At 38.9% G+C, this 26,092-nt stretch overlaps 1 protein-coding gene across 5 annotated transcripts in view; it reads right to left on the bottom strand.

The window, feature by feature from the left end:
• Nucleotides 1–26,092, bottom strand: part of RERE (arginine-glutamic acid dipeptide repeats) — a 251,426-nt gene that overhangs the window by 166,827 nt on the left and 58,507 nt on the right. For all 5 annotated transcript variants that reach the window (XM_054849562.1, XM_054849563.1, XM_054849565.1 and 2 more), the window contains exon 2: nucleotides 7,933–8,403. In XM_054849562.1, coding sequence (XP_054705537.1) covers nucleotides 7,933–8,257 — 325 coding nt within the window. In that variant the 5' untranslated portion in view covers nucleotides 8,258–8,403. The remainder of the gene's footprint in view (nucleotides 1–7,932; nucleotides 8,404–26,092) is intronic.

The following is a 26,092-nucleotide window of genomic DNA, read 5'->3' as shown; positions in this document are numbered from 1 at the left end:
TTCCACAGTTGCTTCCCACTCATTGTTTTTATTTCAAAATTTCCATTTGCCTAATTCCATAATGGCATACTGCATTCCCCATCAAGTATTACTTTTTGCCTTGGTTATAACCTTTCTACATTCATCCTCTGCAAAAATAATTCCTTAATGCAGTCTGCAAAATTGCTCATACCTGTGATCCCCAGTTACCTATGGTAGTTAAACCACAAATTTTCAACTATAGCTGTTGTAGTCACACAGAAAAAAAAATTATGTCAATAAGGTTTTCATGAAAAGTTTCACATTCCTCCTGTAACAGCTCCAGAACACCACAGATTTACAAGGCATTTTTATTTTGCATTACAAGTTTCTCAGGGAACATGTTATGAAGTTCATTTAGTACACGTTACTTTCAGTAATGCTTCATTACAGCAGTCAATGGTAGCACATCTCCCTTTGTTAGTGACCCATGTTTTGTTATAATGGAGCACAGAGGGATGACTCACCGATAAATTAACAATAACCTTACAGAGAAAGTCCTATCTACAATTCTCCAATTGCACAATTCATCTGTTATGAAAACACTACCACAATTTCACGTACTAATAAAGATGATAAACCTGTCAGCCCGCCACTGGCCAAGCAGCATCCCCGGTCCCAGATATCCGGGCCCCTGCCCTGCCCCTTGGTGCACTCGCCTCCTCTTCAGGATTTATACACAAAAGCCAGAGGAATCCATTTGCTAGATCGACCTTGATCTGCATTTAAGAGTCCAGCTGTCAAGCACCAACAGCTGCCCACAAGCAGAGCAACGCTTGCCGCATCAAAGAGTAAATATGAACTCAGGAAATGCATCGTTCCCCCCCACATTTGGCTTATGTTTTCTGCTTATGCTAACCACACAAATACAGAAAATTAGTTACATGCAGTTAAGTAGTCAACGTATGCTTCATGCAACCTTATTTTCTACACTTACTATTATTCACCCACTCACCTGATCTTTAGAAACCACACTTTTCATAAAATCTCAAATGCTGAGAACAAAAACTAATTACAACCGCTGTTATAGCCAATGGTACAGAACAACACCACCACAAGTTTCAGCTGCATGTGGAAACAGTTCTCTACAGACTTCAATCAACTTCAAAGAAAATCCTTCTGTGATGCTTTTATGCATTTTTAAATGCTTTTATGCATTTTGTTATCCCTCCTGACATGTTTTAAGACTCACCTACTAATCCAGGCCTTTTCTCTAATTTTCTTTCTTTTAATTACTAAAGGAGGAATAAGTAAAGAATGTGTTTGTTTCCATTGAAACAAGTCTTAAAAAGATATTATCTTCTAAGAAAAGATTGTTGAGTTTTCCTCACCGCTATTCACATATGCGGAAAGGTTGAGAACAGTGGTGTAAGTGTGAAAAACAAGGGAACTCGTACAAACACATTAAGCAGCGCAGCTCCTGAGGTTATTCCTACTTACAGCAGCTGAAGGTCTGTCACTGACTATCTGATTATTTCAATGAACTACTACCCCGATGGTAACACTTTCAAATGAAGAGGGAAATACAGAGCGCATCGCATTAGAATACGTGCTCATTTCAACTATGCAGCTTTTGAGGGAAGAGAAGACCACCCGTGTGAAACTATGCATCTCCATGACAAACTTGGTCAATCCACACAACATGGACAGAAAACAGTTTAAGACCTCCTAAAATTAAAATCTACAGCTGAAAAAAATAATGTTGTTGCATTTCTTCCTTCTGCACAAGCATAAATTTCAAATTTTAAAACTTAAAAAAAATAATTAACTTCACCTCCCAACTTTTTAACAGCCTAAAAACCCCCTACTGGAACTTCAAGTTTTATGGAAAAAAATTGATGCTCATATTATAAATATTTTTATGTTTAATTCTGGCATGGCCACCTTTCTCAGCTGGTAAAGCTGTCAGAATAAATAGAAGGCAGCATCTAGAAGAATGACAAACACACAGGCCAATGTCAAATACAAACCAATCACTGTCAGAGCATGAGCCACATTCCTGCATTTCAATTTCACCAACATTCAACCCAAATAGCAGCACACAAAGTAAATAGATGGCTTTGTTTTTTGTTTATATATATTTTTATAAAGCTGATGAAGGTTTCTAGATTAAAACAACCATTTCAGCAATTTCCTCAGTTACTACAATGTTAAACATCTCAGCACAGTTATAATAAAGGAAACAATTAATTACACCATCAAAAACTAAAACTTAGAAATTTAGAAGTCCTAATGCTTCCTTGCTAACAAAACTGACAGTGGATTTTACAACGGCTAGAAGAAATCTGTCCAACTAGATCTTGGGTAAATATTATTCTAGTTCCACTGTGACTGGAACTCCACTGGCCACACTCCGCAGGACAGACTTTGCTGTCAGGCCTGCGGATTCACACAAAAGATGAGCCACCACCTTTTGTTATTTTTTCATTGTGATAGTGCAATAACCCAACACCTGCAGGCTTCAAATCTCAGTCACTGAAGACTGCAAACTATTTCATAGCTTATGAAGTGCTCCCTTAGAAAAATGAGCACATACACTATAATCACAGAACACATCGAAGTGAAAAGTACCTAAGATCTCACTTTGATACGTTTGGTGACAACTGAGCAGCAGTATTTCACAACAGTGCATCCAACCTGCAAATTCAGTTTCGTTCCTTCTCTGATGCCTGTCCAGATAATAGCTTACGGGGTTATGGTGCCTCCTAAACAGCACTCAGGGACAGAATTCTAACAAAATTGTAAAGGGACATCAACCTATAAATCCAGAAGAGTTTTATTTTCCAGTAGGAATATTTCACTTTCATCCTAGTGACACTGATTTCCCATACCTTAAAAAGGCAACTAAACCAAGGGAGTCCAATAGCTGTCCCAAACAGTGATTGCCTAAAACAGCTCAAAGTGGCAAAAAGACACATTCCTATTTTTTCGTATAAGAGGCCAGATGTTCCAGGATCCCCATAAAGCTAATTCTGCCTCTTTCCCTGCACAATATCAAGCGCGCTTTCTGTATCTAACACTCTGCATCTCTTCACGCAGATCTTGGAAGACCTAGAACAAAGAGGCTCTCATGTAAGCTATTCCAAAGCAATTTGCTGGAAAACTCTGAAGTCCTACAATGCACTACACTCCCTGGAGAAGCATTTCACCTTGTGTTACCTCATGTTGATTCCTCTTGCTGATGTGCTGTTTATATAGCTACTGATGTCACTGTAGAAACAGATCCTCATAAATCCTTTTAATTCCTGCAGATCCTTTTAAATGTTTCTACGTAGGCAGAGCAAACAACATTGTCCTCACCTCCAGGTGACACATCAAGTCATCTATTTTCCTGAGGCTCCAAATCAACTTAGACTTTCATCCAACAAAGTTCTTCCAGTCCAGCATTCAAGGTGCCACCATGATGACATTACAGCAGCTCAGTAGCAACAATATCTGCAGGATTAAGTTCTGTGGTGGCTTTAATGTAGTAACATCCCTTCCTGACATGTTGAACCGACTGAGGGTGAAAGGGGACAGGGACCATACAGCTTCCTCCAGCAAGAAAGGTATGCAAGAGTTCAGAAAGCAACAAGGAACAGGGCAATAAAAGTATCCACATAACTAGCTATTATTTTGATGCAGTTATTCCTGCCATGTACTACCACTGGAATCTTAACTCAATTACTTCATAAGAGCAATTTACTGGGATATTGAAAAGAAAATCTCCATGTTCAAGGACAAGCTGAAGACAGACAAGAAAAATACTTCCATACATTAGGTCCTTTTAAGACTTTAAGCATGTTATTGCCCTCCAGAACCAAGGAGGAAAAAAGGGTTCTCTCACACAGTATCATCATTACCTTTTTCATCTTTCACTATGTTGGCCACAAATTGAAAGTCACTAACAGTGCTATTTGCTTTCCATCACGTAGCTCCCCCTGCCAGCGAGGCAAGTCATTCTCTTAACCAAGTATCAAAAGCAGGGCCCATACAAAAGCTGCTATATTACTCAACAGCGTTTGGAGTAGCACGGCACCTGGAAAAAGCCTGGACAGTTGTTCCAAACGCACCTCAGCCACTGAAGTCCAGTACAACGCATTGACAGCTATTCCGCTGACAGCACTTCAGTATGTTCTTCTATACAGAAAAATCGTACACGAAGACTAATTGTCTAACCCAAACAACAGATGTAGTTACAGAGTCTGGTTTGCACAGCAGAGTATCAAAGTATTCAAATTCACTTGCAGTCTGTCAAAAAAGTAGAACTGCAAAAAACATACTACAAAACAAGACCACCAGTTTTAGAGTACACCCAATTAGGAGCCATGTGTTAACCATATTGCATGTGCATACAAACTGTATGTGAAATCAACCCTTTCAAACCACGCTGTATTTTGGCAAAAGCCAGTAGAAGGGAACCAATCTACACTAGAAATGGAAGGAAATTCAACATTAAATAATTTGACTCTAAAAGGAGGGAAAAAATAAATAAGCTATGTTATACTATCATTACCTTATGCTAAGGAAGTCTATAAGCAAATCTGAACGCACACTGTACAATGGAAATTGTTACCGTGACAGTCATTTTGACAAAACAAAGGTAAAGAACTACAAGTTTAAAAAAAAAAAAAAAAAAAGAGAGACAGACAAACAGATTAGACTTGGAAGGAAAGGGGAGGGCGGTTGTGGAAACCGAGAGGACAGATGGGGAAGTGGGCCAACAAGCTTTTAGGATAGGCCTGTGTGATTTCCAAAGTAGAGAAGATTAATTGCATAGTGCAGTCTAAGCTCTACTCAATAAGTTTTAATACATGGTTTAAAGCTACGCATACATTCATTATATCTATGCAAATTAATAAGAACAGTATTTATATAGTAATGTAGTGTAACTTTTCATTTGAAAAATTCCAGTGATCTTGATTATCTATTTACAGTCTATTTGCTATCAGTCAAATATAGCTGCTGAGCTCAGTACAGAAGAAAGCAATATTAAGTGCTGGATTAAGTACTGCACAGCAATGGGGTAAACATAGAATGAGATTTTAACCAAGGAATTCGTAGTAAGAAAATGCAGACCTTTAACATTCATCCATATCAGATAAGAGTGTTTAAAGAGAAAGAATCAAATGAATGGAAAGGATTTCCTTCCCTTAAAGCCTAAAATACGTAAACTGAAGACAGCTACTCGTTCTGCACACACCTTTAATTTTCATCTTTCTAATCCCCGCTGTGCAAGTCTCATTAATTTAAACTCTCTTAATCCCTCTTAAATTTTATGTCATTTGGACCCTTAGCTACAAATACATCTCCCTATATGTCACCTAGCCATAAGACAGAAGCTAAGATTTTCTTCTGCAATAGAGGCTAAAATTGCTTTAGAATATATTATGCACTAGGATGAGTATTCAAGATCTCATTCCTGTTAACAAATTATGTTTTAAATAAAATTTCAACTTCAGTATAAAAAGACAATGAGTCAATTAAGATTTCAGCTAGGCTCATGTCCCTCCAACAATGAACTAGCCAACAACGTGTGTTCTCATTGCTCCCTGCAGTTTAAGACAAGAGACAGGTGCAAGTTTAAAAAAAAAGCACAAGGAGCAACCTGAACAGAAAAGTTTCAACGCTAGGGTACATCTCGTGCTAATTACTAATAATAAAATGTAAAGTTTAATAAGCTGATTTTTAAATTACAAAACAGGTATAAAAATATCTCAATTATCACAAGTTCTATGGCTTTCCTTGTTCTTTCACTAGATAACCTCCTCCAGATCAGATACAACCACTTCCCCCCCACCTCCTTTTCTTCAAACAGTGCAGAAAGATGGGCAAAGAGAAAACGAAGCAAGCTGCCCGTGGCCAGCACTGGTCTCGGTTGAGACCGGGCAAACGAGCTTACAAATCCTTTACCAGAACACGCAACCTCTTCCAAACCCTGCCAAACCCTACAGAGTATTTGCTGCATGCAGGTTCCCTGACACATCTCCATGCCTGCGCTGTGACTGAGGCTTTACCTTGCATTTCAGCCCATAAATACACTCTCTCCCCGCGTGTAAATGCTGGCAAGTGAGAAGGTACAAGCCAGTCCGTACATAAAGAAGATTTCTCTTCTGAATGGATACTCTTGTGAAAAACATAGCATAAACAAGCTCTCCCCACACCACCAGCATTTACAGGCTCTCTTCCCTCCTTTGTCAATTATGTGGCAAAGATGTAAACTCTGTGTAACTGCAGTACTGATTCCCACTGTTCTGCACGTATACCTCTATCCAAGTACTGCTACATCAGAGGTACTCCAAGCACTGCACCTCCTGGTTAAAGAGTGCTAATACTTCTCCATCCCACTACAAGATGAAATTGAGATCACAAACTGATTTTCCATCTTCGTTTTAAGCAAAGTCCTTCTGCAATAAAGCCAGCGTATCGCATTGTACTACTGGGCCCACACAACAGCTGTTCTTAACAGATTCTAAATTATTTTTCATCCTCTGACACTGAAAAATAAGATTGCCACCAAAGCTGATGCTTTTGCAGGCTCCCTATTGCTACTGCTCAAGCCACAAATATTACTCAGCTACAAGCCCTAACCAAGAGAAAAACCTATCTTTTGAATGGCTTATATTTCAAGTTACATTTGAAGCATTTCAATAGATAAGCTATTCTGACTAATGTTGGTAGAGCTAAGTGAAAACAGACTCTACAACTTTCACATGGAATAACAAGTATAGAATGCTACACCTCCAAAACCAGCAGAATTTCAGCCCGTCTGCGCCTGCAGCTGATGCTACCCACACACACCACTAGCATTTTAGAGCACTTACAGCAACTACAACTGAATAGAGCATTTAACACACTTACATCTGTACTCATACAATGATATTTTAGTAGCTGAGATATACAGCACCTCATGGAAAAAATCAGACAAGATTTTACCTCATTAGTTTCCATGGTTTTTAGTTTGAATCCATTTCTCTTGCTCCAGCAGTGTTACCACAGCATACTGATCATTTTACAGAAAAGTAATATTTAACTACCAGAGCCCTTAAGCCAGTGCTTTGAACAGTAAAGCCAAACATCACTATTCCTTGTGGTGGAACAATTGCAATCAACACTTAAAATGCTGTGTAGATGAAGTTTTTACTGTAAAATGAGGAATACGGCTAGCTGAATAATCTCATTTTCAAGTACAATTTCATTTTGAGGAAAAAGTTAGCTGACAGCATCCACAGGTTAGATCTTGAAACCTTACATGAGACCCTAAAAGCCTTCCGTGAACTTGGCAGTAATTAAGTGGCATGTCCAAGACATCCAGAGCACGCCGCAAACTTGTGCTTCTGTCCCCAAAGCATCTCAGACACTTGCTCATACTGACACTGTTTTGACCAGTAGCTAAGCTGCTGTGCATAGGCATTAGCTAGCTATTAATGAGGGGAGTGAGATCAACGGCATCATAGGTATGAGATCTGAAGTCACTTGATTTATTTCACAAACAGAAGACAGGAGATGAGCTCTACAATGAAGTCAGATTCACAGGAAAACTTGTCAGAAAAGTTGGAAGATATCTCTATATGCCACCTAGTTAAATCTCTATTTCAGATCAAGTCTCACTTCAAAAAGTTGGAGCAAAGTGCTCAGTGCTTTATTAAATTTAATTCTGAAATTCCCGGGGACAGAGATTCCACATGATACACAGATAATTAACATGGTAGAAAAAGGGGTGGCTCTTTTTTCAAAGAGGACCTAAGTTCATTCCAACAAATCAGATACTACGAGACATGAGCAAAAACTTTTGCACCCATATTCATATTTGTCTCCAATGGAAATGTAGCAACCTGCCCCCAGACCAACCATCATTTAAATTAACAGCACACTGTACTGTCTGCTGCAGCCAACTATTACTTTCAAAGGAAACATAACACAAGAATTTCTTACCTCCAGGCCTGTACACAACATCATCCTCCGTGATAAAGGACGTTATTTCACCGTTGTCTGTTCTCTCGTATCGGGACTTCTTCTTGGGCGGTTTCTTTTTGCTTTTCTTTGTGGACTCCTCTGTGGTGGCACTGTTGTTGTCATTGTCCTCATCTTCACTATGATCGCTTTCCGCATAATTCTTGGCGCCTCCTTCCAACGTACAGCTCCGACGAGGACGTGAGTTCTCACTCTCCCTCACCTTGTCTCTCTTGTCTCGCTCCTTATCCCGGTCTCTATCCCTGTCCTTCTCTTTGTCTTTGTCTTTTTCTTTGTCTGCTGTCATGATTCGCCACGTGCCTTCTTCTGTCCTCTCACGGCTGGGCCTCCGTGAAAGGTAGACAGTGAGCCTGGGCTTCAGTCTTCTGAATTTCTCACTCAAATCCAGGAAAAATTCAACCACTCCAACAACCCCAGCGTTTTAAAAAGGTTCTTGAAGGGGTGGGGGGGGAGAAAGAGGGGAAAAGCCCATGTTAATATTCAAAATTCTTTCAATTTCTGAAAATAAAAATTAAAAACAAAGATAACCCCACATCCTAAAGCAATTCAGCATAGAAAACACAAGACAGCAAGATGCAGGGTGGCCTTTTGAAACATTGATAGAAATAGCTTTCAAACGTTTTACAGACACTTAAGTTATCTCCATCCTCAAAAAGACCTCAGAGCTCCTTAAAAAATTCTTTTGTTCACTACAGAAATATAACAACTTCTTGGATGGGAAGTGCTCACGGAGAACACATACTGTTTTATACCTGAAGCTGAATAAGAAGCATGCAAGTGAAACAAAAACATTCAGGAAGGGACAAGAAAGGAAGAGTCTACAACTTTTTTTCTTGAAGCAAAGAAAAAGTTTAGCAAATGGCTGTGTTGTTTTACACCTCAACACCACTAGCAACGGATGCCCTACAAAGCTGTTACAGAGTAAAGAATGCCATCTGCCACCTCCAGGGCAATCTGCTAGGAAGTCTTCCCCCTACCCTGCTTTTCCAAAAATAGAGCTAACCTGTAATCCACAGATTACAGGAATGAATTAATTGAAACCAAACCATGGTAGTTACAACAAGTGCACTACCAAAATCTGCTTTTCCATATATCAAAAATATGACCTCTCATGCTTGCTTTACCAATAACAGAACACATGGAGATGGATTTTATAACTCATCGCCTTCACACATCCAGTTTCCTGCTGGGGAATAGGAAGGGAAGAGAATCCTATGCTTTTACTTCCCCGATCATTTAATTAATACAGTTAACATCAATTCCATCTTTTTTTTTTTTTGTCTTTTTTCCCTTCAATGCAAGTTCAGATTTAAAAAATTAGACTTGCTGTTACAAGAGTATCTGCAAGCTTGGACCAAGATCCTCAAACCACAACCAAGTGGTTTAACATGGGTGGGCAGGGTGAGCACCACTCAGCCGCTCATTAACTGCCCTCCAGTACCCTGCAACTGGGGTCTGGATTAATTCCCCATGAGACACTACTACTGTACCTCAGTCAAATGAAAGGTAAAGAATACTAGCCCTATGCTGTTATATCCCTTAATCTTTTGACTCAAAATCCAGAGTTTCCATAAAATGTCCTTTCTATTGACCAAATCAAAGTGATCTGGACTGACAGGTTGCATGACACATCTTTGAGTGACCCCCAGCAGCACATCCATTAGAATTTTTGCTACCTTCTCTGGAAAGGCTCTAGTGAATTTGTACCGACTGAAGTATCCGCAAAGTGCCTTTTAATATTGCTCAACAGCAGCAGTCTGAACAGTTACAGCTACTATTGAACAAGAATCACAACATACCATGTTTTCTTTAATTATTAAAGAAGGATATTTCAAGAAAAGTGCATCCAACATACAGAGCTATGTTACCTTTTCTCCCCAGTTCACTAGGATAAAGCTGAATTTACCCACAACCAATTGATAAGTTTTCAAGAAGCTACTATTTGGTGCAACCTGAAGTGTGTCCACCGCGCAGAACGCTACAGCATGAAAGTCGGGACCTGACAGAAGATTGAGTGTTCATACATTAAGCATCGGAAACCACATCAGAGAAGGAAAAAGACTATTTTCTTTTTTTAAGTAGTCAGCTGAGAAGTCAGTGATCCTGTATATTTGAAATTTCTCCAGTCTTACATGAATCTCAGACTACGATGTTCTCGTCCCTGTTGACTACTACTTCCAGCAATGGAAATACCCGGAGAGAGACAAATTGCTTTTGCTGATACAGTTGAGGCTGTGGCTTGAATCTCTCAGGCATTTCCTGAATGAACCGATCATCCAGGTAGGAAATGATTCTATTTTCTTTCCTCCTTAGAGCAGCTGCCATCATTCTCATAACACACAGGGGGAATCCAACGAAACTCCAGTAAAGGAGTCTGTCAGTTGCCAGAGAAGTTGCAGATAATAGTGATAGCAATGGTCTACAGGGACTCAATAAGAAATGCCTTAAATTTCTAGAGGCTAGGAAATTCCCTAGTAGCAAGCTTGAGGGTTTGTTGGTTTTTCCCTGCTCTATTGTTGTTGATACAAAATTCACTTTAGAGACTAAATAATCTATTCATTTTCAATGAAAACTAATTACTTTCCCAGGGCAATCTAAAAATTACAAGTAGTGGCATCTCAACCTACGTACAAGAGATCTTTACGTTTTCTTTGGAGATCAGAAACTAAAGGATATAGTATACACCTAAAAATATTATTCAATGACCTCCAAGGATGGATGAAATTCAGCCACTCCTAACTATTCTTATATACTAGCCCCAGTTCTCTAAGACCCCATTTTTGAGTTAGGTACAAAACCACAAGAAACTGAAGCTAAACAAAAGAGTTCTTTTCAGAGCTTTTTCCATTGTTTGTCTTACTTGTAGCATATCACTACCCTCTCCTGTTTATTAAAACTTCAATGCTGTTTACAAATTACTTTTGGAGAGTTTAAACAGGAAAACAGCCAAGGAGCAAGACCTTTTGTCTTATTTTCTGTGAAGTCAAGAATGTTTCAGCAGCAGCATCTAGGAAGCACTTGCACAGTCCAATATCATTAAGACAGACCACAGTACGGAACTCTGCTCACGTGCAGATGATAGATCTTACATTTACCAGTTAGGCTTAGCACCAGCATAGGTACCACTGGTTCTTAAGGTTATGCAAGGTTTGAGTTGTACAAAATCACGATTGAAAAAAACCACTTTCTGTTCATTTCGCCTTCCAGCTGTGCTAACAAAATTTAGCATATACACAGGTAATGACTAAATGCAATGCAGCTGTAACCAAATGAATTATGTTCCACCATCACTTCTTTGACAAGTGCCTTCTTTATAGCTTACAAAGACAAATACACCCTACTTTCAGGAAACAACTCCTAAAACAGTCCCATCTGCACACAACCTACGTATTTCCTTCAACACTCTCTCCCCTGCGAATTAAGCACTAATTTTTATGATAGAATTACCCCAACTTTTATCAAGAGACTTATTGACTCGAGTGTCTATAAAGAAGCTGCATCAGCTTTCTTTCCTCTCTCAAGAGTGGAAGATCTCAGAATCACCATCTTTTCAACAATAGAAAAGATCCAGCCCTTCCTCTTCTGCAGAGCCAAGTGCGGCACAAGCACATTCCTTTAACTGCAAAGTGCAGAATGTCGTTTTTATAAAATAATTTCCAAGTTAAAAAAATTAATAATCCATCAGTCACCACCCACAATAGTTCATTACTGGGGCTGGGTGGCAAAAAAAGGAAAAAGTAGGCTTGAAACTTGGCCAGCTACAGGGCTTTTTCCTTGAAGACTCAAGAAAAGCTGAGAAGGTGCCAACCACCCCACATCTAAACATAAGGGAAAAAGGAATTTTGCATCCCTGTCTGAAGGAAAAACAAACCAAAGTTGATTGGTAACTGACAGAAAATTCATTCATATTAATTTTAGCTGCATCCTGAAAGATGCTGAGCTCCTCCTCATATTCTCCAAGTCTCAAGGAACCAGAAGTTGTACAAATAATTCTGAAAAAGCAGCCACAATTTCAGTGCTCCTTGCCAAACTTAACTTTGAAAGTGAATTTCAAGTGAACCATTTTATGCTAGTGGAGCCTGTTCAAGGGTCAACACCACACCAAATACACAGTGACCTCCGTATGGCTGGCAGGTAAAAATCACTTTGCAAAAGTAACATACCAAATGCACATCCTCTTACTCTTTCCTATCTTCATCAACACTTTTTATGAGTGCAGGCAAAACCAACTCACCAGCAAAAAGAAAATCCCTCTACGCAACCTGCCACGAAGCACTAGAAACCTCCAGATGTCAAGGCTCAAACGCTGCAGAGGAAGCACTGATGAATTCCAGTTCTTGCCGTTAACCAACAAGAACAAACACTGCAAGACTTAACAGAACTCTCCACATAACTGCAGATTTAAGTCCTTGTTGTTTCTCTCAGATTAAATTCAAATAAAGTACTGCAGTGTTTTTATTACAAGTCCAATTATTACGTTGGGTTTTTTCCTTTTTTTTTGTGCAAAGTTCTGCATAGAGAAGTAACACTGAATAACCAAACTATGTTGATAATGATTCAGTTCACTGTAGGGCAAGAATTTGCGTATACCACAATTTGCTCCGTCTGTTCATCTATGAAATTTCCAGCTGCAAATACAGCAAAACTGCCAGCCTCCCCCTAGCTCCTGTTTCAGGAGAACCCATACAAAAGTGATTTTCACAGTCAGTGTATTTATGAACAGTACAGGAAGCCTCTTCATCTAATCAGAGCCTCTATCTAGTTCTATTAGCATTAAAAGCCCAGTGATAAAATCTCTTGCACTATTCAACTTTCTTACACAAATATTACATTTCCAAGATTATTTTACAAAAAAAATATTTCATTTCAAAAACATTGCAGGATTAAGTCATCATTATGAAACAATGACTACTTTTGTCTCTCCAAGAATAAAGCAGTCACATAACCTTAAAAGTAGTTGCGCCACAACTAGAGGGGAAAAAAAAAAAAAGAGGAAAGATACCATTACACAACCTCAACTGTGTAGCAGTAATGTAGGACTACCAGAACAGCAAAGAAAAATTGTTTTATCAGCAACCACTTAATTAAGATTAAGCCATTATTACCACAGAGAAGTATTTGATAAATAATCTTTATTATTTAAGCAGTGATCCAAACATGTTTTAAGATTCCAAGATACACTTTGCCTCTACAGTGAAATACAACATTTCCCCTTGCCACCTCCCTGCTTTTTATTTACTAACATCAGAAATCAAAAGCAAATAGCAATATATAAATAGAAGCATACATCCAATGGTTGAAAGGATGTCTCAATCCTAAGAGCAGAAAGTATCTTACAACTGAAATACGACATCATCTAAACCTAAGTATTTGCATTTCATCTCACACTTTCTTACTTCACCCACCAGCCACGCTGGAATGGGAGAATACTACCAACTCCAGATTCAAAAGCTATCATGTCGCTTAATCACTCCTGACCAAAATGTAAATACTGTGAAAAAACCTCTACGTTACTCATTAGTTACAGATGTTGTAGTGGGTTAAGCACTTTTATCATTCTGTAATTATGCATGAATATGGAACCCATAAAACTAACACCATCACAAAAATTACAAAAAATATTGCGAGCCTTTTTGTTCTCTAAAGTAAACTGGGATAACATATCACGTACATTGCCAAGCACAGTAATCACACAGATGTTTAAATCTGGATTAGGACAGTAGAAGCAAATACATTTAAAATCTTAAGTGGTTTTTGGCAAGCTCCGTAGCTTGGGTTTCCAGTAATTTTACTCACTGGCAGCTCCTCATTCTCACTACACCAAACAACTACCACAGCAGCTGCTTCTGTCATCATACCACAGGAAAAAAAAAAAATCAGGTTACAGCACCACAGGTTGAAGAATATTAACTGCCTTTGATACTGGTTTACTGCTTCTCCATGGGGAATATTTTAGAGATTAATCTTGGGAAAGAAGTCATTTGAGCTATAAGGGGAAGATTCACTTTACAATGGCTGAGACTGGTGTACAAAGGAGTGGCAGAATAGCTTCTGTCCATTATTTGTTCAATGCAAGTTCAAAAACCTGAGGAAGAATGCTAGCTTCACTGCTATCACATTCTAAGATTTGTTTGTTTGTTGTTTTTTTAACTAGAGCCCCAGGATACGTCCATTTATCCAAGTAAGTTTATTATGTCCAGTATGGGCTAACTGTTTTTATCTCCACCCAGTACGCCCATCAGACATTAAAGGTCCTTGTCATCTTAAACTGCTTAGAGGCCAAAACCACGTTTGCAGAGCTACTTGCTATAGTCTTCTATTCTCTGCTTTCTAGCAGAGAACAGACACTTACGACTTCAAATCATATTCAAATGCTCTTACTCCTGTTAAAATGTTCATGTCCCCAGAGACGAAGAAACAGAGGAAACTAGGATTCTGGTAAGAGACAGGAACCTTCATTTAGGAGTCTGGGCCAGACGTGATGAAGGCAAGTTGGCAATCAGCGTTCCAAGTAAAGAGAAGTCCGAAAGCAGGTGCTTCACCATCAGAACATTGCCCCTGCAGCACTCTGCTACTCGGTATGATATCCCAAGCACATTAAGTGCTTGCAAACACTGTATTTTTATATGGAAAAGGTGTTTAGTATCCCACAACAGTTTCTCAGAACAGTATAAATTGTAACATCAGACAAGTCTCAAGGATGGCTCCTCTGACACTTCAGTGCAAATGAAGCTGGAAAGAGAAACACTGCAGGTACAGTCCCTGCAATGCTGCTCCTTATCTTTCTCCTATTTGACAGATAACTTGAGAGCAGCGTTACCCCAGAAAGGAGCACACAGAAGTCCCAGCCACCTTTCAGCACACAGGATATACGTACATCTTGTTACTAGTCCTTCTCTAGTCAAACCCAAAAGCAGCTAGGGGTTAGACTGGACTCTCTCACTAAACCCTTCTCAGTCCCACTCCCAAAGACAGAGAACAAAAGATGTCAAATAATATGATTAGATCTGCACATGTATTTTCAAATGCAATCTAAGAAAAGCTATTGCCAAAGTATCTTATGAGAAATCGAGCAGACACGATTTAACCTTTAAACTTCATTTAAAAAACCTGAAGTGTGGAACTTCATAATCATTATTTTCAACTGATCATTCAACCCCATATTCACCTGGTTGAGGTTTTTTCCCAGCATTTTAAATCTAGCTCAAATTAAAGTTTCATCATTTGTTCAGACACAAAACCTTCACATCCTCCCATGCAAGTCAGGAAAGCAGGATACTTCTCCTCCCATGAGAAATGAGTATAGTCAGATCTGGGCACTGAGAGTTAATAAGATGGGCAAACTGCAGTTAACCATTACACATAGCTCCACAGTTATTCGATCTATACACCTGGAAATCATTATCAGAGCAAAAGGCATACATACCACCTCTTTGCACATTAAGTACTTAAACCTCTTAACTAGTATTAAAGAGTCAGGTTTTAAAGATAACATGAAAGCAAGTCCAACAGAAATGCTATGAGACTGAAACAGGAAGGCGTCTAAGTACATAGGGTAACTAAAAATATGGAGAAGAGCTCCTTTTTCTTATTTAAGCCAGACAGATAAATCTTTTAACAAGATTTGTTTGGTCACATGTTACCAGTCCTAATAAACTCAACAGGACCATTCTTCTGCAAGCTTTTAGTCTCATATTGCAAGATAAAAAGGCACTGTTTTCAGCAAATGCCAGATTAAAGTTACACTGCAACTGTTAGAGTTCTTTCCACAGAATTTTTCTAATTTTGATGTCAGGGAAGAATTTTAATTTGGTTTTAGTGCATGGGATTAAAGAAAGGAAAAAAAACCCCAGTCCTTAAGTAGCCCCCATATACTCAGTGTGAAGAACTGCTTTAAGAAAACCTTCAAGATCATTTATGGAAAATAACCCTAATAAGACAACGTTAGGAAAAGGAAGTCTCCGCTGTAACAGAAAGAACGAAGTGTTAAACTGCAGGTATCAAAATGCAGCACTAGCACTGTAGTTCAAATACACACATGCCTGCTTCAAACACACAGAAGAGTAGCTTCATATACAGCTTACCCTTCAAGAGATCCCACCTTCTACCACAAAGTTCATTAACTGCATGGCCTCAGCCTGCCTGGGGAGCCACACAACTTTAAACTTTAAGTTTCAGAAAAGACAAAGAACATCTGTTACCAACTTTCTCCCACATTCTTTCCCTAGCTTCCATTTGCTGTTGAAAATGCAAGTTGCAGATATTCAGAGTGACAAAGTATTTGAAGAGTTCATTCAGGATACCCCTCAGAACATTCCCCACCCACACGATCCAGTCATTGCCTCAAAGTGGAGAGCCAGCCCTACTAGCTGCATGACATCACGCATCCAAACTGAAGTCAAATTCAATGAGAAGCCAGCATAGGAAGGAAAAGAAAGGGGGAAAAAGAGATACAGTAAGGGCTTTATGCCATCACACTCGGACTGTATTTCACACCGTTTGGAGTGAGATTTTACTAAAGATACTTGCCCCAACTTTTGCAATTCAGATCCTGCCGAGTTTACCTACGGTATTTTCTGATCAACTGCCACATACAGAGCCTAAACATAGATCTCTCCCTGCCAGCAGGAGGGAAAGGAAGACGAACACAGATCCTGAAGGCAGCAGCAGAGAACTCTCCTACCTGGCAGCATACTTAGAATTGCACGCCTGTCAACACCAGAACTTCACAGATAGTACTGGGCCTTCTGTTCCTTTAGACTTGGTATTTCAACAGAACCCAAGACTTAGATCACACTAGATTGTTCTTCAACAGTGCACAGCTGCCAGAAGAACTGAGATTCATACAGTCTTTACTACCTGTTGTGCTGTGTTCAACGTAATATTGGTTTAATATTACTACTCCTGCATCTGAAAAACAAGAGTGAAAGCCTGGCAGGGATGGAGTTGAAAGAAGTTATTTCAATTAGAATGCTTCTGACGCAGTGCACAGTGACTTTTGGTTGGTTGGTTTTTTTAGGATGCTGAAGAAGGGTCAGTTAATAGTTTGAGAAAACAATCTGGAAGTGGTTTCAAAAGTTAAGACAGACCTGGTTATGAATGTGAACACAGACACGCCAATTCAAATCACGTTCTAATGCCAAACAGGAAAAGAAAATACAACCAACTTACACAGACTTGCTGTACCTGCTGCAGAACTTTAAGAAATCTTAAAAAGCATTTGTAAAGCTTTGAGATTTCTGAACGAAGGTAAATATGATGAGCCTTTTATTCCTTTAGGGTTCATCCTCTAAGTTTTCTGCAAGCTTTAGAGGATAATTGGCTTCCAAAGTTCTCACGCATACATATACACACACAAACTTTTTTCCTACAACACTAATGCACTGGTCAGTAAAAATATTAATTTTCTTCCTCTGTTCTCGTGCACCTTATGACTCTCCTCTGAGGACTGTGCCAATCTAGTTGGTGCCTTACCAGCTTTACAGCTGAGTGGGTGTTAAAGGGGTTCGCTGCCTGTTCTTAATGCTCATGGGACTAGTCTGCGACCCTCTGGATGCAAGTTTGCTGAAAGTCTTTTAAAAAGCTCTTACGAGTCTCTCCAATGAATTATATGCCTCTTATCAGTTGTCTTATCTCCTTCACTGGCATTTTGAGTTTATAACATAAATAGAGCACTGGAACACTTCAGCCAGTAATGGTCATTATGAGTTACACATTTACAGTCCACAGGTCTTGTAAGCTCTCTAAGTGCATGCAATTAAAAGCATGTTTGTTCACTTTGAACTGCTCTCTGCTAATCATCCCCAAACAGTTCAAGAAGTTGGTGTGCAGAGAAACAAACAGGCACTGACTTCATCAGCATCTCTCACAGCTGAGACACAATCATCACTTGAATAAAGGCAGACAATTCAAGGTGTTTCTCATGACAGACAGTGACCTTTTTTCCCCCCTATTATTTACCCAACTTGACCTGAGAAAACAAAAACAAGAGATCTTGTATTTCTGAGCCATGCCTTACACCAGCTATGCTCACAGCTGTCAGTTTTTAAATCACAGTCCGAATAATGCTGCATATCAGCACTCCCCCACTGCACATTCCACCTTCACACCGATATGCTCTGACTTGGGATATTATGGCATCATTCTGAAATCCAGGTCGAGGGTCTGTTTGACAGATGAGCTATGCAGGATGACAGCTTAGATAAGATCTTAAGTCCCTCTCTTCAACACAACGTTGATGCTACAAAACTTAAAGGAACAGGAGAACAGCAGCAAAGCAAGATTTCACAAGGCAAAAAAAAAAAATTTACTTCCGCATTTATCAACAGAAAGTTGCAAGCTATTTGGCACATCTGAGTTACAATTTCAGAGAAGGAACATGTTTAATTTGGTTTTACTCAAGCATGTTTCTGGTATCTTTAAATCTTTCCTCAGAAAACAGCCAGGTTTACCTGGGAATTGTGAGGATTTTTAAAGATTGGAGTGTCAGGATCTAAGAGAGGAAAATGACATTTCACTTTGGCTGTCATATTCTAATTGGCATAGGACAGGTAGAACAACTATCTCCCTGCAAGAGGTCATAAATTCAATAAGTACTAAGAACAAAATTTCACAAGACAGTCAGCTTTGACCACAGAGTAGACCAATGTCCAGAGACAGTATTTGGCACAAACATATCAGCTCCTACCTCCTCCAAAAATGATCAGGCAATTTATGTAACATTTACAGTAGTGATCTGAGAAAAGCTTTCTGACAACACCTGCTTTTAGACAGTTTTACACATAGGCTTCCATAAATGTAATTCCAAATAAGTCACAATTTCTCTCCACGTGAAAAACATAAAATCAATACAGTCTTAGAAAGTTTCTGTACTCTCAAAAAGACTTCCCAATTTTAACAGATAAATTAGCCATACCTTCTATTCCCTCTATTACTGTTTGGTGAGGAATCTAAGAGACAGCAGGGACACTGGAGCTGCCTGCACACATTTTGATACGAAGCTGTTGGTTTGGTCACCAGCTGAAGAGCTCAGCCCTCATTCACCGTGCTGTGATCCATAAAACATTGAGGACAGCCCCTCCAAAATCCTACGCCCCCTCATCTCTCACGCATACCAAGAAGCTTAAGGGCTGAGTGGCTAGGTGGCCACTTCAAAACCAGAGAGCAACCAAGACACAGAACTATGACTAGAGTACAAAAATTCTGATCCCAGCCCACTAAATTGATCCACTCCGTTCAACTATGATGCTTAGAACTCCTCTAGTCATTTTAAAAGGGGCTTTAATGGTCTCCACAGTCATAACACAGGGGAACAAAAAGTGATCCACAGACATGATACAAAGCCATGTATTTACTACTTTTTCTCTAAAGTCATTCCAGCTAATGTAAATGATTACTACAATACAGGTCTGAACAATGTAAAGTAGTCATCCCATAACACCATTAAAAAAAATAGGACTTTTTAAAATGTCCACATAATGCAACATAGCTCCCTCACTTTAAAAGGCTGTTAGGGGAGAAAAGGCCCAAGGGACCTGTAAAGAGCTGCTACTGTAGCAAGAACTATTACCTAGGGAATTTAATGTCATTTGGAGCCGAGAAAACATCTGCATTATAAGGTTGCTTAACAACATTTGAAACAGGAAAAAAGTTAAACAAGAACTTGTTATGATATACAGCAGATTATTTTGAACAGATTCTACTTTTATCAGGCACAATTGCTTTGCTTTCCTTCCAGCAACGATACCAAGCCAGAACTGGATTTGCAGGATAACTATTCTGCCAACAAAACACGGATAAGAGACAAAAAGTGAGATTAGGGTGGAGAACCTAAAACAACGGCAATCATTCCACCATCACCACCACAGACTAGCCATGGGACCATCTGTACACCAACAAATAAATTACACTTTCTCCTGATAAATCATCAAGTATTGGAAAAAAATTCCTTTGCTGACAGAGGTTTCAGAAAAAAGACGACAGACTTTCCGAAGCAAAAAGGGTAAACCTTGAAAACGTGCATATGGATTTCTTGACAAGCAAGCCTGTGGCAAAAAAATCTGTAGTATGTTTACTAAAGTAGGTAAAATATAAACATTCCCAAATGCTGTAAATTCAGACCAAGAAAACACCAACAAAGAAATCAAAGCATAAAGAGAAATTCCTGGTACACAACAGAATCCTGTAGTAACATTAAAGAATACTTCCATGAAACTGAATCATTTGTCCATTTTACAATACCTCCCATTTTAAAGAACACAGGACAAAGTTACCAGTACATGACATACCTATGCCCTCCTGTGAAGTCACTAATTTTAAGACAGAAATTAGTTTTGCATAATACTGAAAACATTAATTTGTGTGTGTTTATTAGAATGAGACCATTGCTGCTTTACAGGCAACTGCAACTGTAACTACATCTAGAACTGTACCCACTTACAACTAATTTCAGTTTCCATTTTAAATTTTATTTTGGTACCTCCATCTCTGTAATATCTACAAATATCTACCAAACTGTCATTCCCTATATGTATATGGATATAGCTATGCTTTTCTCCATTGGATGTTTCATTTTTAAATGGCTGAACACTCAGCTGTCCTCTCGCAATCCTTTCATCTTCTAGAAAGCCTCCAAAATATTTTCATTTAAATCACCCAAACGAAAAATAGATCCGGTTATTTTTGGAAAACCCCTTTGAGCAGCAAAGGCAAAAACTCTGGTCTTCGGCCACATTAACTGTTTTATTTAACTCCATACAACCGCCTGTGCATTTGAACTATTCAAAATGGAAGAATAACTGCAGGGTGGGCTCCTATGATGAGCTGACAGACCAGACATTTCCACTGAAATGGAGCTATAATTAAAGCAATTTCTCTCTGAAGAAAGCAGCATCCTGAGTGTTGCAGAGACCATCTACAGGACTAACTAAAGCTATGCCACTTAAGTGCTCCATAAAATTCCACAACAGTGGAAACAAAGAAATTCTGCTTTCACTCCTACGACAAAGGGGGAAAAAAATAGTACGGCATTATCAGAACGAGCAATAGCTATTAACAGGATTTTCCTGTTGTTGTTGTCCACTGTTTTAAAATACTTTTTACATTAAGCATCAAGACAGATGATATTTCTGTCTAGAGCAAGTGTCTTTAATTTCAGACATTGGTCTCGTTTTCTCTGAGGAGCAGCTTATTTTGGTTAATGACAGAGCAGACGTCAGAGTTTTCTTTCCTACAAAGCCTCTCTTCCCAGTACAGCAGCACTGTTGTAATCAGGAGATTAAGTGTGCTTATTCATGCGTGAAATGCAGGCTTGATCTGTCTCATATTATAGACTGTCTACAGCAAACGGTCAGCATATTCTTCATGATACTTAACAACTGAAATGTATTAAATTACAGCTCACTTCCTTTATTGCATTTACGGAAAACAGTACCAACTACTTAGTAAAGTAGTAAAACCTTACCAGTGGAAGTATGACCTTTGATCTTTACTCTTCGGCTACACAAGCAGGTTCTGCTATGAGGCAGCAGGAATATTGTTCAAAAAGCAAACATATACAATACTGTGTGCAAAAAAGACTAAGCGCAAGCAAAAAAGTTGTGAGAGCAAGGTGTACTGTTTAAATATGTTTGCAGTAAACCTACACAACAGCTAATTATCTTTCTGTGTTCTTGCTAAAGATTTCAAGATCATATGATCTCTTGCACGACCTTAAGTGATAGAAAACCAAAGCTGTCAATAGTGGCATTTGACTTCCAACATATTTTCATCCCCAAAACAGAGCTAGGTGTCTTTCAGACATCCACAAATACATCCAGCTCGCCTGAGGTCACGCTCAGACTCCGGGAGACCTGCAATAACCTGTCTCCAGACTGTACTCATAGAAATAAAACATACATTCTCCTCAACTTCATCTCAACCACACTAAGGAAAAAAAACCCCTATGAAATAAAATCTACACTGCTTATGCACACAGGGATATCACAGCAGAATTTGTTACTATCCAGAGTCCCTGACTATCTTCCTGCCTCTTCAAACACTAAGGGCTTAAATTAACACATAATATTAAGGCACGATTCCCTTGTTCATCGTGTAATATTGTGCAATTGTAATACTTCATTTTAATCAGAAAGGGATAGCTTGTTCCTATACCATACCCTACATGTTCAGTCTTAGCTGGTGAACAAGTGGCAGTGAACAGGTAATTCAGAAATATTCCATCTCTTGATGTCATAAGTTTTTAAACACAAGAGAGAAATTGTACAAATCCCACAGACTTGTTTTTCTTGACAAATAGCAAGGAAAATTATATTATATAGGTTATCTTAGCACACAGGATTACAAAGCAGAACAGATTAATAAACAAAAAACTATTATCTATAGTCATTTTTAATTATTTTTGTAAGTTAGGAAAGCAGGAACATTTGCTCCAGCACCAAGTAACAACTTCTACAACTCTCCTAGTACAACTCAACCAGTTACAATCAAAGCACTGTACACAATATGCATCTACAAGAGTGAGAGAACAGGTAGAATTCTCTACTGACACCAAGATTAGCCTTTATTTATTAATTTAAGGAAGACCACAATAAGGTTATTTTAGTTATATTTGTAAAACATCAAAATTGACACAAGCAGGCTATTCTAAAGGTTGGCTGGCTTCCAAACCTGCTTTTCCACAGGGTTTCAAAGCCTTGAGGTTAGTTCACTACACTCTGTATACTCCAGAGACGCAGTGGTTAGCAGGAATGCCTCACGGAACTACAGACTGCATTAAACAAACTGATTATGGCTCAATAACTGAGAATTTGCAAAGCTTTCAGATTCTTTATTATGTATTTTTCTGCCCAGTAGAAAACCTTTCATTGCTACAAAGTAGCATCCAATCTCATCTGCGTTTATTTTAATGCACTGGTTGCTAAAATAACCACCACAGAGCTCAGTTCATCCTAGCAAACCACAGCAAGGAAACAATAGCAGTCCTGCTCAGTTCCTACAGCTAGCACCATCTGCAACGCTGGAAAGTTCTTCACGAGTTCACGTAGGCAAACACAGACCATATTTAGACCACGTTCAACAGCCCAGGGAACTCACCCACACACTCTTCCTGCCAGTTTCCCTACTACACGAGTACCAGATTTCTCATTTGCTCAGTGGCATCCACCACACAAGCTTCTGTAAGTATATTCCCTTAAGTCTGGTTCACTTTTCTGGAAGTCAGTGAGCTTTCTTTTAATAATAATAATTATTATTATAATAACAATAAAAAACATACATACTACCAAAGATAACAGAAAAATTCACCTTCTTTGTAGCCACACTACTGCTCCCAGGCAGCAACAAATTGCATTTCTCATTAGATTTGAAGCACTATTTTTGAAAACCAGGCCCAGTTCAGAGGTGTCACACGTCAGGTGTTTCAACGCGATACGTCAGGTTTCAGGTAGTCTCTCTCTGCTACAAGAACGACTCGATCAGTAATCTGCTGGCTGCTGCTAATGAACCCGTTGGAAAGGGACTTCATAACTGACTGCGTCTTTCATGAGAAGAGGAAGAAAACATTAAGATATGCTCCAAGTGATTAGCCTGCTTCTAATCTAAACCAAGAGGAAGTATTTTAACACTGCATGAAATAACTCCTGACTTTGGTCACACTTTGGACATCAATATAATTTCTACCTCTAGTACTCTCAGTAGATAGTCTTCACTACTGTGTGACTAAAGTAATGGCATCTCATGTAACAAAATGAGGCAATATCGTTGTATTAATGTATTTAGGTCTGATCTTGTAGGCTGCTAAGAACAATGTTGCAAAATTAGACCGTAAGCCCTTGGATGTAGAACAAGCAATGCAAACGATCATTAAGCCACACATGAAATTGGGTGGCCTCACTCACATTGCAGTACCACCACAGAGCATCATTTGCCACCAGTAGTAATCAGGAGATGGCAGAGGGCCACAAAAATCAAACTTTTGTCACAGTACCTGCGTCTTGCCCTCCTTAAATCCAGGACTACTCATCCTTTGTGTACTGAATGATTCAGTCTCACAAAAATAAGAAATCGGAAACATTTAAGAGAAAAATGAGCACATGAAGTAAAAAAAGAAAAATCTCCTTAGTGTTCATAATTACATGCTAATACCACAACATGCAAGTTCAGACCACACAAGCCACGTGTCATACCAAAAATACCTTCAAAATAGAGGTTATTTTTCCTAAATGAAGCAGTATGAAATTCCTATTTTCAAGGTAAAGTGTAATGGTTAGACACCAGTAACAGCTCTGAAACAACATTAAAAGATTACTAAAACTGCTTACAGTCTATAGCGGACAAGACACTAGGCTAAGCTGAGCACCATAAACTGTTCAGAGCAGTGTTTAATCAATCTGTGACCAAGGCACATCTTTTAAGACCTTCTTTATTCCCACAGTAACATAAACTAGGATTACTAACCGTATTTTGCTTGTTCTTTCAAATAAAAACCTGGGGTGATCCTTCAGCAACCAAAGGCAGCAAAACAAATTACAGTATCGGTTATAAATACGATGCAATAAAGTTTTACACATAAAAGCATACCTCTCAAGATTCTCGTCTATGAAGTTTCCATCGTTCACTGCACACGAGCATTCAACAACTCAACAAGCAGGAGTTTAGAAGGATGTCGTGTCACAAAGTCTTCCCCTGAAACACTAACCTCATCAGGAGCTGACTTAAGAGCTACTTTCAAAATACTACAGAAGAAAATTCACCAAGTGCCAGTTACCCAAGCAACTGGGACCTAATTAAATCCATCCAAGACTTCAGGGATTAGCCTGTTTTCTCCTACAGTCCTGCAGCCTCTCCCATGAGATAACATATACAGCTACTGTGAGATTTATTACTTGCTGACTAGTTCTTAACACATGCTGAATTATGATCTGGCCTGTGAATCAGAACGAACTTTGGTATAAATGATATTTCGAAACAATTATGTAGATTTTTTTATTCAGAATATGAAATAAATTCTGATGTATAGCATTTTATAGTATGAAATGGCACTGATAGGGCCAAGAAATAACAAAATAAATCCTACAGAAGGATATTTTTTGAGCTCTCAGCCCAATAGCAAAGTTAAAACCTTTTCATGATTTTTCACTAGCGCTGTGCGTATTATTTCTTTGTCCATTACTTCCTATATGGGTATAGCTTCACTCACACTGTTCAGAGTTTTTTTTAAAACTCCCACAAAGTAATAGTCTTTTTTTTGGGGGTGGGGAATACACCAAACCAAAACCCAAAAAACCAACCACACACCACATACCCCCCCCCCCCCAACAAAGCAAAAACCATAGCAAGAGTTCTGAGAAAAAAAATCATATTTCATTCTAAACAAAACACACAGCCACTGTTTTCCTCACGTATTAAGGCCAATGCTTCCAAACAAAAATAAGTTGAAGCTGTCACATGTACAGTTTAGGCTGTAAGAGGCAGGAAACATTTCAAACATGTCCTAAAGATAATCATGGGGAAAGTTTCTATTATTCATCATCTAGCCACATAATTATCTTTGGGACTCAATCACTTGTTTATTTGCTAAACAAGAAGAGTTAACATACTTCAGAACTTCCATGGAAGCAAACTCAAAACAAACTTAAGCTACTGGTGTATTTCAAATGTTCAAACTGCATTAAAATGTCAGTTTTGAAGAAAACGACACCAGTGCGTATGAAGCACGTCTGGCCTGGTTGGAGTTTCCTTGAACTCCAAGATATCCAGAACAGCAATGCGAAAAACCACACTGCAGAATCTCATGCTTAGTTTAATATTTCAAACAGGTATTTCAGCTGCATCAGCTGTCTTTAGGAACCTTAAAGATGTAGGAACACAGAAAAGGCAGCCTTCTGTGCAGGGTACTCTAGCTTTTTATTCTTCTGAAGCAGCCTGGTAAGGACTTGATTTTTCAACTATGAAAAAGCCTATGACAGAAACCTAACATACCAATTTAGCTTAAAGTCGTGGCATCGCCCCAGCGTCCGAGAGTCTGTTCACACCACTTCAACATAGCTTACGTGTATTTCCACGGGCGGAGATGCCGTCATACCTGCGTTATGCTTCCACTTCTGCCGCGCCAGAGGGCTTT

The sequence above is a fragment of the Grus americana genome, chromosome 21, assembly GCF_028858705.1.
Source record: "Grus americana isolate bGruAme1 chromosome 21, bGruAme1.mat, whole genome shotgun sequence".
Classification (NCBI taxonomy): domain Eukaryota; kingdom Metazoa; phylum Chordata; class Aves; order Gruiformes; family Gruidae; genus Grus; species Grus americana.
The sequence above is the reverse complement of the archived record's forward strand: the minus strand, read 5'-3'. Positions and strand labels throughout refer to the sequence as shown.